This window comes from Salvelinus fontinalis, chromosome 2 (assembly GCF_029448725.1).
Source record: "Salvelinus fontinalis isolate EN_2023a chromosome 2, ASM2944872v1, whole genome shotgun sequence".
In the NCBI taxonomy this organism is placed as follows: domain Eukaryota; kingdom Metazoa; phylum Chordata; class Actinopteri; order Salmoniformes; family Salmonidae; genus Salvelinus; species Salvelinus fontinalis.
In genome coordinates, this window is record NC_074666.1 from 14,495,405 (window position 1) to 14,507,878 (window position 12,474).

The window sequence follows — 12,474 nt, forward strand, 5'->3', positions numbered from 1 at the left end:
TTCCTCTTGGTCTCCCTGTTCTAATTGAGCAGAAAGCGGGTGCAGTAGGCTACTTCTGAATGTGAATGTGTTGCTGTTGTTGTTGTTGATTATGATTTACTAACTTCTCTTTTATATTGTATAATGTAATTCAGGTATTAGTCGCTGTTGATACTATTGTAGTGTAATTCAGGTCTTAGACGATGTTGATATTATTGTAGTGTAATTAGGCTCTTAGACACTGTTGATACTATTGTAGTGTAATTCAGCTCTTAGTCGCTGTTGATACTATTGTAGTGTAATATAAAATCTATTGCCCTAATGTACCGGTCTGTTTCCCCACAAATGACAACCTGGTACACAACAATCAAAACAATCAGCATGAGCTGTAACATAACATGTTGTTCCCCTCCTCTCACAGATTCTCCTGATATTCTCCTGATATTCTCCTGATATTCTCCTGTTATTCTCCTGATATTCTCCTGTTATTCTCCTGTTATTCTCCTGTTATTCTCCTGATATTCTCCTGTTATTCTCCTGTTATTCTCCTGTTATTCTCCTGTTATTCTCCTGTTATTCTCCTGATATTCTCCTGATATTCTCCTGTTATTCTCCTGTTATTCTCCTGTTATTCTCCTGATATTCTCCTGTTATTTTTCTGATATTCTCCTGTTATTCTCCTATTATTCTCCTGATATTCTCCTGATATTCTCCTGTTATTCTCCTGATATTCTCCTGATATTCTCCTGTTATTCTCCTGATATTCTCCTGTTATTCTCCTGATATTCTCCTGATATTCTCCTGATATTCTCCTGATATTCTCCTGATATTCTCCTGATATTCTCCTGTTATTCTCCTGATATTCTCCTGATATTCTCCTGATATTCTCCTGTTATTCTCCTGTTATTCTCCTGATATTCTCCTGTTATTCTCCTGATATTCTCCTGTTATTCTCCTGATATTCTCCTGTTATTTTTCTGATATTCTCCTGTTATTCTCCTGATATTCTCCTGTTATTTTTCTGATATTCTCCTGTTATTCTCCTGTTATTCTCCTGATATTCTCCTGTTATTCTCATGTTATTCTCCTGATATTCTCCTGTTATTCTCCTGTTATTCTCATGTTATTCTCCTGATATTCTCCTGTTATTCTCCTGTTATTCTCCTACTTCTCACAGGAGACAGCCTTTAAGGCAGCTTACACACATCACATGAATATGTCAGTGATTTTCTCCCTCCATCCTTGCTCCCTCGCTCTCTTCCTTTCTGTCTCTTTCGCTCTCTCTCCATCTACAATACTGCAGCAGAGAGCCTTTGATTCCTCATTTCCACCCTCCCTCATCCCTCTTTCCTCTCCTCCCTCTGAGTCCTCACTCCTTTCCTCTCCTCCCTCCTTCCCCACCCCTCCCTCTGTGTTCCATTGCGACAGCTTCATTCAGCAGCTCCTCCTGCTGCATTCACCCATCCCTCTATCCCTCCATCCCTCCATCCCTCCTACTCTCCATCCCTGTGTAACGCAGCCTCCTCTCCCTCCATCTGGACTCTGGGGAGGTTTGCAGGCCCGGCCAGAAAAACACATTGCCTGTGAGCATAGTGTACGTTATGGGAAAGAAGGGCTCTCATTCCCTCCATGTTTCAGAAAGGGGAGCCGCATAAGAGACTTCATTCCCCACTAAACAAAGAGAAAAAGGTACACAACCGTCACCTTGCCACAATATGTACAGTTGAAGTCAGAAATGTACATACATTTAGGTTGGAGTTATTAAAACTCATTTTTCAACCACTCCACAAATTTCTTGTTAACAAACTACAGTTTTGGCAAGTCGGTTAGGACATCTACTTTGTGCATGACACAATACATTTTTCCAACAATTGTTTACAGACAGATTATTTAACCTATAATTCAATGTATCACAATTCAGGTGGGTCTGAAGTTTACATACACTAAGTTGACTGTGCCTTTAAACAGCTTGGAAAATTCCAGAAAATGTCATGGCTTTAGAAGCTTCTGATAGGCTAATTGACATAATTTGAGTCAATTGGAGGTGTACCTGACGATGTATTTTAAGACCTACCTTCAAACTCAGTGCCTCTTTGCTTGAAATCATGGGAAAATCAAAAGAAATCAGCCAAGACCTCAGAAAAGAAATTGTAGAACTCCACAAGTCTGGTTCATCCTTGGGAGCAATTTCCAAACGCCTGAAGGTACCACATTCATCTGTACAAACAATAGTACGCAAGTATAAACACCATGGGACCACACAGCCCTCACACCGCTCAGGAAGGAGACGCATTCTGTCTCCTAGAGATTAACGTACTTTGGTGCGAAAAGTGCAAATCAACAACAGCAAAGGACCTTGTGAAGATGCTGGAGGAAACAGGTACAAAAGTATATATATCCACAGTAAAACAAATCCTATATCGAAATAACCTGAAAGGCGGCTCAACAAGAAAGAAGCCACTGCTCCAAAACCGCCATAAAAAAGCCAGACTACGGTTTGCAACTGCACATGGGGACAAAGATCGTACTTTTTGGAGAAATGTCATCTGGTCTGATGAAACAAAAATAGAATTGTTTGGCCATAATCACCATCGTTATGTTAAGAGGAAAAAGGGGGAGACTTGCAAGCCGAAGAACACCATCCCAACCGTGAAGCATGGGGGTGGCAGCATCATGGTGTGGGGGTGCTTTGCTGCAGGAGGGACTGGTGCACTTCACAAAATAGATGGCATCATGAGGGAGGACAAGTATGTGGATATATTGAAGCAACATCTCAAGACACCAGTCAGGAAGTTAAAGCTTGGTCGCAAATGGGTCTTCCAAATGAACAATGACCCCAAGAATACTTCCAAAGATGTGTCAAAATGGCTTAAGGACAACAAAGTCAAGGTATTGTAGTGGCCATCACAAAGCCCTGACCTCAATCCTATAGAACATTTTTGGGCAGAACTGAAAAAGCGTGTGCAAGCAAGGAGGCCTACAAACCTGACTCAGGTACACCAGCTCTGTCAGGAGGAATGGGCCAAAATTCACCCAACTTATTGTGGGAAGCTTGTGGAAGGCTTTCCGAAACGTTTGACCCAAGTTAAACAATTTAAAGGCAATGCTACCAAATACTAAATGAGTATATGTACATTTCTGACCCACTGGGAATGTGATGAAATAAATAAAGGCTGAAATAAATCATTCTCTCTACTATTATTCTGACATTTCACATTCTTAAAATGAAGTTGTTATCCTAACTGACCTAAGACAGGGAATTCTTAATAGGATTAAATGTCAGGAATTGTGAAAAACTGAGTTAAATGTATTTGGCTAAGGTGTATGTAAACTTCTGACTACAACTGTACCTGCTTTTATTAATTCCAAAAATGTGTCTGTGTGGCAAAGCTTTACTAAAATGAATGCCAACAAGGCCGAACGCAAAACAAACCTGCACAAAATCCTGTCTAAGGAAGCCACAAACAAAGAGTTAAAAATATCTGCAGCACCTGTTTGAGGCGCTCGCCACAATCCAGGCCACCTCCGTGAAGGCCGATAGATCCTTCTCAGTCTGTGGCCAATGTATGACGAAGATCAGAAACCGCCTGGGTCTGGGAAGCATTGACGCACTGTGCTTTTTGAGATCCCACTTCAAGTTAAACAGGTCAACCTACCAGGTCTATGCAAATTATTTAGTTTGTTTATTTGCTACAGGATATGCAGGTTGTTTTACGTAGCCTATAGCCTAAGTTTGTGTTTAACATGTTATTCTGGGCCTCCCGAGTGGCACAGCGGTCTAAGGCACTGCATCGCAGTGCTTGAGAGGTCACTTCAGACCTGGGTTCAATCCCAGGCTGTGTCAAAACTGTCCGTGGTCGGGATAGTCCCATAGGATGGCGCACAATTGGCCCAGCGTCGGCCGGGTTAGGGGAGGGTTTGGCCGAGGGGGCTTTACTTGGCTCATCGCGCTATGGCGGGCCGGACACCTTGTTACAACCTGCAGGCTGAGCTCTAGTGACCCCTTGTGGCGGGCCGGGCGCCTGCAGGCTGACTTCGGTCGTCAGTTGAACGGTGTTTCCTCCGACACATTGGTGCAGCTGGTTTCCGGGTTAAGCAGGCGGGTGTTAAGGAGCGCGATCGTGAGGGGATATAGAAAGCAGCTGTTGCTTCCGAAAGGTATCTCTACCTGAAAATACATCATCTAAGTGACTGATAGTTGGTATGCCTTATTTACTTTGAAGAACTACTAAAATAGTGATTTTGTCAGACAGCAGCTCTATAGAGGTGAGATGATGACTTGGAATGAAATAATAAAGTCATTAAATAAAACACATGTAATATACACAACAACTGAAATATTGTATTAAAGTAAAGTATATAAATGATGGTTAATAAGTGCTGAGCAGTAATGGTCAGTCACTACCATCATGGGTCTTGTATCAACTGTTTTATTCTGTGTTGTTACAGCATTCAACCCCATAATGCATAGTGCATTTAATGTTTTAAAAAGAATTGAAACCGAAAAAAAGAAGAAAAAAAAAGTGATTATTTTGTAATAATCTAAACCGAAACTGAACCGGACGCAAAACGTACTAATCGCTCAGCACTATTAGCTGGTATTATAATATTTTAAAAACCACTTCTGGTTTGAATGGGAATACCAGGAAGCCTGGTCATTTCTTGCAATTTTCTTGGGAAGGAAAATTGGTGCAGTCTCAAGGATAATATGAAACCCTAATTCAAACACAGGAAACAGTCAGTTGAGATCTATTATATTACTGCTACTGTTCTGAACTCTACTGTACATTTCAGCTGTCCCTGCTCGCCAAATATCCTCCATTGTTTGAAAAAAAAGCACGACACAATTCAAAGGCCTTGAAGAGGTAAACATTGCAAAAACACAAGCTTGAATAACTGTTATTTTATTCAGACACACGCACTTCACTCTCTCTCTGTCTTCCAGCTCTCTCTCCTGTTCTCTCCCTCCCTTCCCTCACTCTCTCTACCGCCGTCTCTCTCTCTCTCTGTCTTCCAGCTCTCTCTCCCGTTCTCTCCCTCCCTTCCCTCACTCTCTCTACCGCCGTCTCTCTCTCTCTCTCTCTCTCCCGTTCTCTCCCTCCCTTCCCTCACTCTCTCTACCGCCGTCTCTCTCTCTCGCCCCTCTCTTTCTCCCAACCTCTCTTTCTCTTCCCTCCTTTAGCACGTTCTTAATCAGCCTGAAACATAATCAAGCTGGACGCCGAGGCCTAACTGTGGATGTTGAGCCCTTCACCGAACAAGCAGATCCCTCCCTACACAGTTCTGTACACAGTCTGTGATCAAAAAGCCTTAGCAATAACAATATCTATTCACTGCTGATTATTCTGTTCTTATGTGCAACTTGCTATAATGTCATTATATTATGCGTGTGGTGGTGCACATTAAGATCAGGTCTTTGTAGCTTTCAGACTGGATTAATGCTGTCTGCTAAATCCTTTGATGGTCCCTGCCTTGCTGTTTGACCCTTAGATTAGTTTTGCTGTTTGACCCATGGTTTCGTTTTTCTGTTTGACCCCTGAAGTAGTTTGCTCCCATTACAGATACTACTGTATGATGCTGCGTATCATGGGAGTGACTGGGCAGAGACTACTTCTGCATCCCAAATGGCATTCTATTCCCTACATAGTGCACTATAGGCCCTTGTCAAAAGTAGTGCACTATATAGGAAATATGGCGTAATTTGGCACGCAGACTACTACCGTATGGCTGACTGGCTTAGCCTTAGTCAGCTGGGAGGGAGGGTGCATAGAGACAACTGAAAAACCCCATGCAGTATTTCCATCAAATTCATTTATGTAACCGACTAACTGTAGCTGTCTACTGGCCAGGGCGTACTGCTAGGGTTGTCGACATACCGTGGCTATCCTTAGTGTATTGTGGCGAGGACATGGTAATGCACAAGTTGTCGCTGAACTCCATTGCTATGCAATTACAGAGCTATTACCAAATGATTATGTAACAGCAATGTTGTTTCTGTAATTACAATGTTATTACCAAGGTTTATGAGTTGAACTCAAACTTTAGTGGTGATAACGCAGCCGGCAGAAGAGACAAATTAGATCTCATAGACTCCCGAGTGGCGCAGTGGTCTAAGGCACTGCATCTCAGTGCAAGAGGCGTCACTGCAGTCCCTGGTTCGACTCCAGGCTGCATCACATCCGGCTGTGATTGGGAGTCCCATAGGGCGGCGCACAATTGGCCCAGCATTGTCTGGGTTTGGCCAAGGTAGGCCGCCATTGTAAAGAAAGATTTGTTCTTAACTGACTTGCCTAGTTAAATAAAGGTTACTTTTTTTATTAAATAGCCACATTAACACAGATGAAAGTAGTGTGCTAGCCAGGGCACAAATACTTTACCTCACCCACATCAGGATCCAGTGGTATGACATTACCCACATCAGCAGCCAATGGTGTGACATTACCAACATCAGGATAAAGTGGTATGCAAGCTGTAGTATTCAGGCCAGATCCAGGGAGCTAGCTGCAGTATTCAGACCAGATCCAGGGAGCTAGCTGCAGTATTCAGACCAGATCCAGGGAGCTAGCTGCAGTATTCAGACCAGATCCAGGGAGCTAGCTGTAGTATTCAGACCAGATCCAGGGAGCTAGCTGCAGTATTCAGACCAGATCCAGGGAGCTAGCTGTAGTATTCAGACCAGATCCAGAGAGCTAGCTGCAGTATTCAGACCAGATCCAGGGAGCTAGCTGCAGTATTCAGACCAGATCCAGGGAGCTAGCTGTAGTATTCAGACCAGATCCAGGGAGCTAGCTGCAGTATTCAGACCAGATCCAGGGAGCTAGCTGCAGTATTCAGACCAGATCCAGGGAGCTAGCTGTAGTATTCAGACCAGATCCAGGGAGCTAGCTGCAGTATTCAGACCAGATCCAGGGAGCTAGCTGCAGTATTCAGACCAGATCCAGGGAGCTAGCTGCAGTATTCAGACCAGATCCAGGGAGCTAGCTGCAGTATTCAGACCAGATCCAGGGAGCTAGCTGTAGTATTCAGACCAGATCCAGGGAGCTAGCTGTAGTATACAGACCAGATCCAGGGAGCTAGCTGCAGTATTCATACCAGATCCAGAGAGCTAGCTGCAGTATTCAGACCAGATCCAGAGAGCTAGCTGCAGTATTCAGACCAGATCCAGGGAGCTAGCTGCAGTATTCAGACCAGATCCAGGGAGCTAGCTGCAGTATTCAGACCAGATCCAGGGAGCTAGCTGCAGTATTCAGACCAGATCCAGGGAGCTAGCTGTAGTATTCAGACCAGATCCAGGGAGCTAGCTGTAGTATACAGACCAGATCCAGGGAGCTAGCTGCAGTATTCAGACCAGATCCAGGGAGCTAGCTGTAGTATTCAGACCAGATCCAGGGAGCTAGCTGCAGTATACAGACCAGATCCAGGGAGCTAGCTGCAGTATTCAGACCAGATCCAGAGAGCTAGCTGTAGTATTCAGACCAGATCCAGGGAGCTAGCTGTAGTATTCAGACCAGATCCAGAGAGCTAGCTGCAGTATACAGACCAGATCCAGGGAGCTAGCTGCAGTATTCAGACCAGATCCAGGGAGCTAGCTGTAGTATTCAGACCAGATCCAGGGAGCTAGCTGTAGTATTCAGACCAGATCCAGAGAGCTAGCTGTAGTATTCAGACCAGATCCAGGGAGCTAGCTGCAGTATTCAGACCAGATCCAGGGAGCTAGCTGCAGTATTCAGACCAGATCCAGGGAGCTAGCTGCAGGGCTGGGATGGAAGGTATGGCATCCTGTCTAACAACAGCTTGTGATGTTAACTAGCAGGGTGTCAACCTAACCTATTTCATAAAGAAAACACATCACTGAAAAGTCCCTCTCCAGTATAGTGTTGAGAGCTAAGATGGCATCCTGTCTAGTAACAACAGCTTGGATGTTACCTAGCAGGGTGTCAACCTGGCCTATTTCATAATGAAAAAATGTCACAAACTGTGAAATCCCTCTCCAGTTCAGCCTTGTTTACTTGATGCTGGTACATTTGACTAGCTGAATTGTCGCAGCAAATAATTTTTTTTTCATTAATCCCTGTAACCTTGATATACACTACCTTCTTCTATGATGTGACATGATATTCAAGTATTGATGATCAATGCAAAGACATGTCTAATCAGAATCGATTCAGACATAACGTTTAGCAGGAAACCTCTCTCTCTCTCTCTGTTGGAATGGGACCATCGTTGGCTGAAGAGTTTGCCCTCCATCTCTAATTCCTCAGTGAGGTGACAGTGAATAGTATTATCTCTGATGATGCGATCTAACTCACTGGAACTCAGTGGAGGATGCCAGCCTGCCAGGCCAGCCATACTTGGTTTAGACATTGGGCTTCCTGCCTCAGGCTTCACTACGATGCCAGCCTGCCAGGCCAACCATACATAGTTTAGGCATTGGGCTTCCTGCCTGAAGGCTTCACTATGCCACTACTCCCAAGATGCTCATTACCAGGGATATCATGATGTACCTAGTCGCCATAATGAAGGACAAATGGCATCATCCATCATATGGCGGGGCAGAGACAGACAGACAGACAGACAGACAGACAGACAGACAGACAGACAGAGACAGGCAGGCAGAGAGAGACAGGCAGAGAGACAGTGACAGACAGACAGACAGACAGACAGACAGCGAGAGAGAGAGACAGAGAGAGACAGAAACACAAACAGAGAGACAGACAGATAGACAGACAGAGAGAGAGAGAGGGAGAGACAGACAGAGAGACAGACAGACAGGCACCTACAAACTGTAGGACAGGAATAATGAATAATAGATGATTAGGTGAATGGCGATGCTTTGATAAATGTGTATATCATTCAGATATGTAACACTGGTGGGAGAGCTATCGATTATTTGGTTCTGGTTCTCACTTTTATTCCTGATATTTTATGATCTCCTTCAAGTTTCATATTCTTCGGGCTGCTGTCTGTACTGGTAATCCTGAGGCTTGCTTTACATCTCAGCCTCCTCTTATATTTCCAGAACATGACTGAAGGATGCGGTCCAGACATTGCTCCCAGTACAGGAAGCTATGATATTCCCCAAACTAGATTATATTCGCCTTGAAGTCATTGTTTCAATCCCATGTCTTTTCTGATTATGTTTCCAAATGACTTATCAAAGGAATATTTGCAGTTTGTACGAGCCATCTCTCAGGCCTCTTGAGGTGTCAAATTTACAAAAACAACACATTGTTTAAATACATTTTTTTTTTTAAAAGGTGTTCTCATTTTTGTCACTGAGTGAGCATATTGCACCATTCCATTAGTGACCTACTACAGTTGTCCTGTATCAATAATGTATTGTATTCAATGTTTTTGCTGCATTAGGATGACTACAGCTCTTCCCCCAAATAGAGGCATTTTTTGTTTTTCCACAGTCTCCAATCTTTCTATAGGCTTATCATATACAGTAAGGCACTGCCTCGACAAATCTCATCATCACTGTGCAATAGTATGTCAGGTGGTCCATTCATTCATGATCTTTCTAGATGAATCAATTTACTCTTCAATACAAATGAGTAAATGTGCACTTTATAATTGAGATGGTTTGATGCAAAGGCATTCTATAGGAGATGGGAGTCCATTGTCCACACATAGGCTGTTGTACAAGGTGCAAATGACATCAGAGAACGGGTTTGAATACATGGCCATGTATAAAGCACTGGGTGAATGGTCTACCGTTCAAGTTGATAACATCTAATTCAACTTCATTGTAGGTCTTGATCAGATCTAAAGAAGCAATGTCAATAAGTAGAATTATTTGCAGCTAGTGTTCCTCTGTCGTGTACATGCATAACAGTTGGATATGACGCATTCTATCTGTGTACTGTAATGAATTGCCACATTACTAGGACAGGTGAAGTGACTTCAATCAGGCACGGTGTATTATCCAACAAGGTTGTCAAAATAATATTGAATATGATCAAACCACGTAGAAAATACAGCTGAAATAGCCTTATAAACTCTAAATAATAGACTACCATTCATTCCTGTATGGCCATATTCATTGATGTTGCAACATTGTTGCCATTATATCATCAACTGCTGATACATAAAGAAACCACATCAAGCATATATTCACTAGCGGAAAAACAACATTTTGTCCTGCATCAAAACGATATCCTATCAAATCAACGCATTTTTAACACTTCCATCACACTACTACCCACCGATGTATAACAGGACAACAGAGTCAAATCAAAAAAGTTTGTTATTGTCGCTGTCGCGTTCCAAAGCGGAAAGCATTGGTTAACCTTCGTAGCAGATCAATATTCACCACCCCACCCTTCAGCCGTTCCCGCTGCATTAATATCACTTCCACCGCATCGCTCCCATACCACACCGCGCACACCTACCATTCCGTGCCAGCTGACGACGATCCTAGTCCGGTGACAGTTCTGTTCAAAACATTCCGACGGGAGACATTTAACGACTTTTACACGCACAGAATAATGAACGTGAAGATGGAGATAACTAGAAAGAAAGAAAAACCCAGCGATGGATGAAGAATACCCTAGAAATCGAGATTGCAATGCTGAATCACTCCCCGTTCACCGTATTGCAACCATTGTGTTGTAAGATGCTGGCTGTACAACCATTGTGGACCTACCAGAGAAGAGGAGGGAGAAGAAAAAAAACAAGGGGTTTAGGGAAATAAGTTGCTATGGCAACTGAAAGGAGCAAATGTGACGTCAATGCCCGGAGCACATAGGAGGGCCTGGATGGGAGGGGTGGGTATGGAGGAGAGAAGGCTCGAGCTACCCTCTCTCTCTCTCTCTCTTCCTTTCTCTCTGATCCTGCACCTTCCTCCCTCTGAGCATGGCCATATCAGTAGGCCTCACTCATCAGCCCACACACACACAGCTTTCCTTTTTTGATTCTATAAACATTTAAGAATGCTAGCATAGTGTAGGCGACAGATATTTCATGTAAAAACACCCCACAGCTCAAATTCAGTGACTGTGCCTGTGCAAAGCTACAGATTTATTTTTTATTTTTTAACGCAAACTGAACCGTTTTATAGTATTTTTGTATATATTTTTTTACCTTTATTTAACTAGGCAAGTCAGTTAAGAACAAATTCTTATTTACAATGACTGCCTAAAAAAAGGCAAAAGGCCTCCTGCGGGGACCGGGGCTGGGATAAAAAATTATAATAATAATATATAAATATAGGACAAAACACATCACGACATGAGAGACAACACTACATAAAGAGAGACCTAAGACAACAACATTGCCCTGGCAGCAACACATGACAACACAACATGGTAGCAACACAACGTGTTAGCAGCACAAAACATTGTACAAACATTATTGGGCACAGACAACAGCACACAGGGCAAGAAGGTAGAGACAACAATACATCACGCAAAGCAGCCACAACTGTCAGTAAGAGTGTCCATGATTAAGTTTATGAATGAAGAGATTGAGATAAAACTGTCCAGTTTGAGTGTTTGTTGCAGCTTGTTCCAGTCGCTAGCTGCAGCGAACTGAAAAGAGGAGCCACCCAGGTGCTTTGGGGACCTTTAACAGGATGTGACTTGCAGAACGGGTGTTGTATGTGGAGGATGAGGGCTGCAGTAGATATCTCAGATAAGGGGGAGTGAGTCCTAAGAGGGTTTTATAAAGAAGCATCAACCAGTGGGTCTTGCGACGGGTATACAGAGATGACCAGAGGAGTTTAGAGAGGAGTATAGAGTGCAGTGATGTGTCCTATAAGGAGCATTGGTGGCAAATCTGATGGCCGAATCGTAAAGAACATCTAGCCGCTCGAGAGCACCCTTACCTGTCGAACTATAAATGATGTCTCCGCAATCTAGCATAGGTAGGATGGTCATCTGAATCAGGGTTAGCTTGACAGCTGTGGTGAAAGAGGAGCGATTACAATAGAGGAAACCAAGTCTAGATTTAACTTTAGCCTGCAGCTTTGATATGTGCTAAGAGAAGGACAGTGTACCATCTAGCCATACTCCCAAATACTTGTATGAGGTGACTACCTCAAGCTCTAAACCCTCAGAGGTAGTAATCACACCTGTGGGGAGAGGGGCATTCTTCTTACCAAACCACAACCTTTGTTTTGGAGGTGTTCAGAACAAGGTTAAGGGTAGAGAAAGCTTGTTGGACACTAAGAAAGCTTTGTTTAAAGCATTTAACACAAAATCTGGGGAGGGGCCAGCTGAGTATAAGACTGTAGCATCTGCATATAAATGGATGAGAGAGCTTCCTACTGCCTGAGCTATGTTGTTGATGTAAATTGAGAAGAGCGTGGGGCCTAGGATTGACCTTTGGGGTACTCCCTTGGTGACAGGCAGTGGCTGAGACAGCAGATTTTCTGATTTTATACACTGCACTCTTTGAGAGAGGTAGTTAGCAAACGAGGCCAAAGACCCCTCAGAGACATCAATACTCCTTAGCTGGCCCACAAGAATGGAATGGTCTACTGTGCCAAAAGCT

General features: G+C 43.4%; 1 protein-coding gene across 9 annotated transcripts in view; it reads right to left on the minus strand.

The window, feature by feature from the left end:
* The window catches only part of mapk10 (mitogen-activated protein kinase 10), a 138,997-nt gene extending 128,332 nt beyond the window's left edge, over nt 1–10,665 (minus strand). For 6 of the 9 annotated variants that reach the window (XM_055864464.1, XM_055864513.1, XM_055864504.1 and 3 more), the window contains exon 1: nt 10,374–10,663. In XM_055864464.1, the coding sequence (XP_055720439.1) occupies nt 10,374–10,376 (3 nt within the window). In that variant the 5' untranslated portion in view covers nt 10,377–10,663. Of the gene's footprint in view, nt 1–10,373 lie in introns of all 9 variants that reach the window. The other 3 variants (XM_055864474.1, XM_055864484.1, XM_055864494.1) reach the window with 2 other exon arrangements.
* Between the last annotated feature and the right edge of the window lie 1,809 nt (nt 10,666–12,474).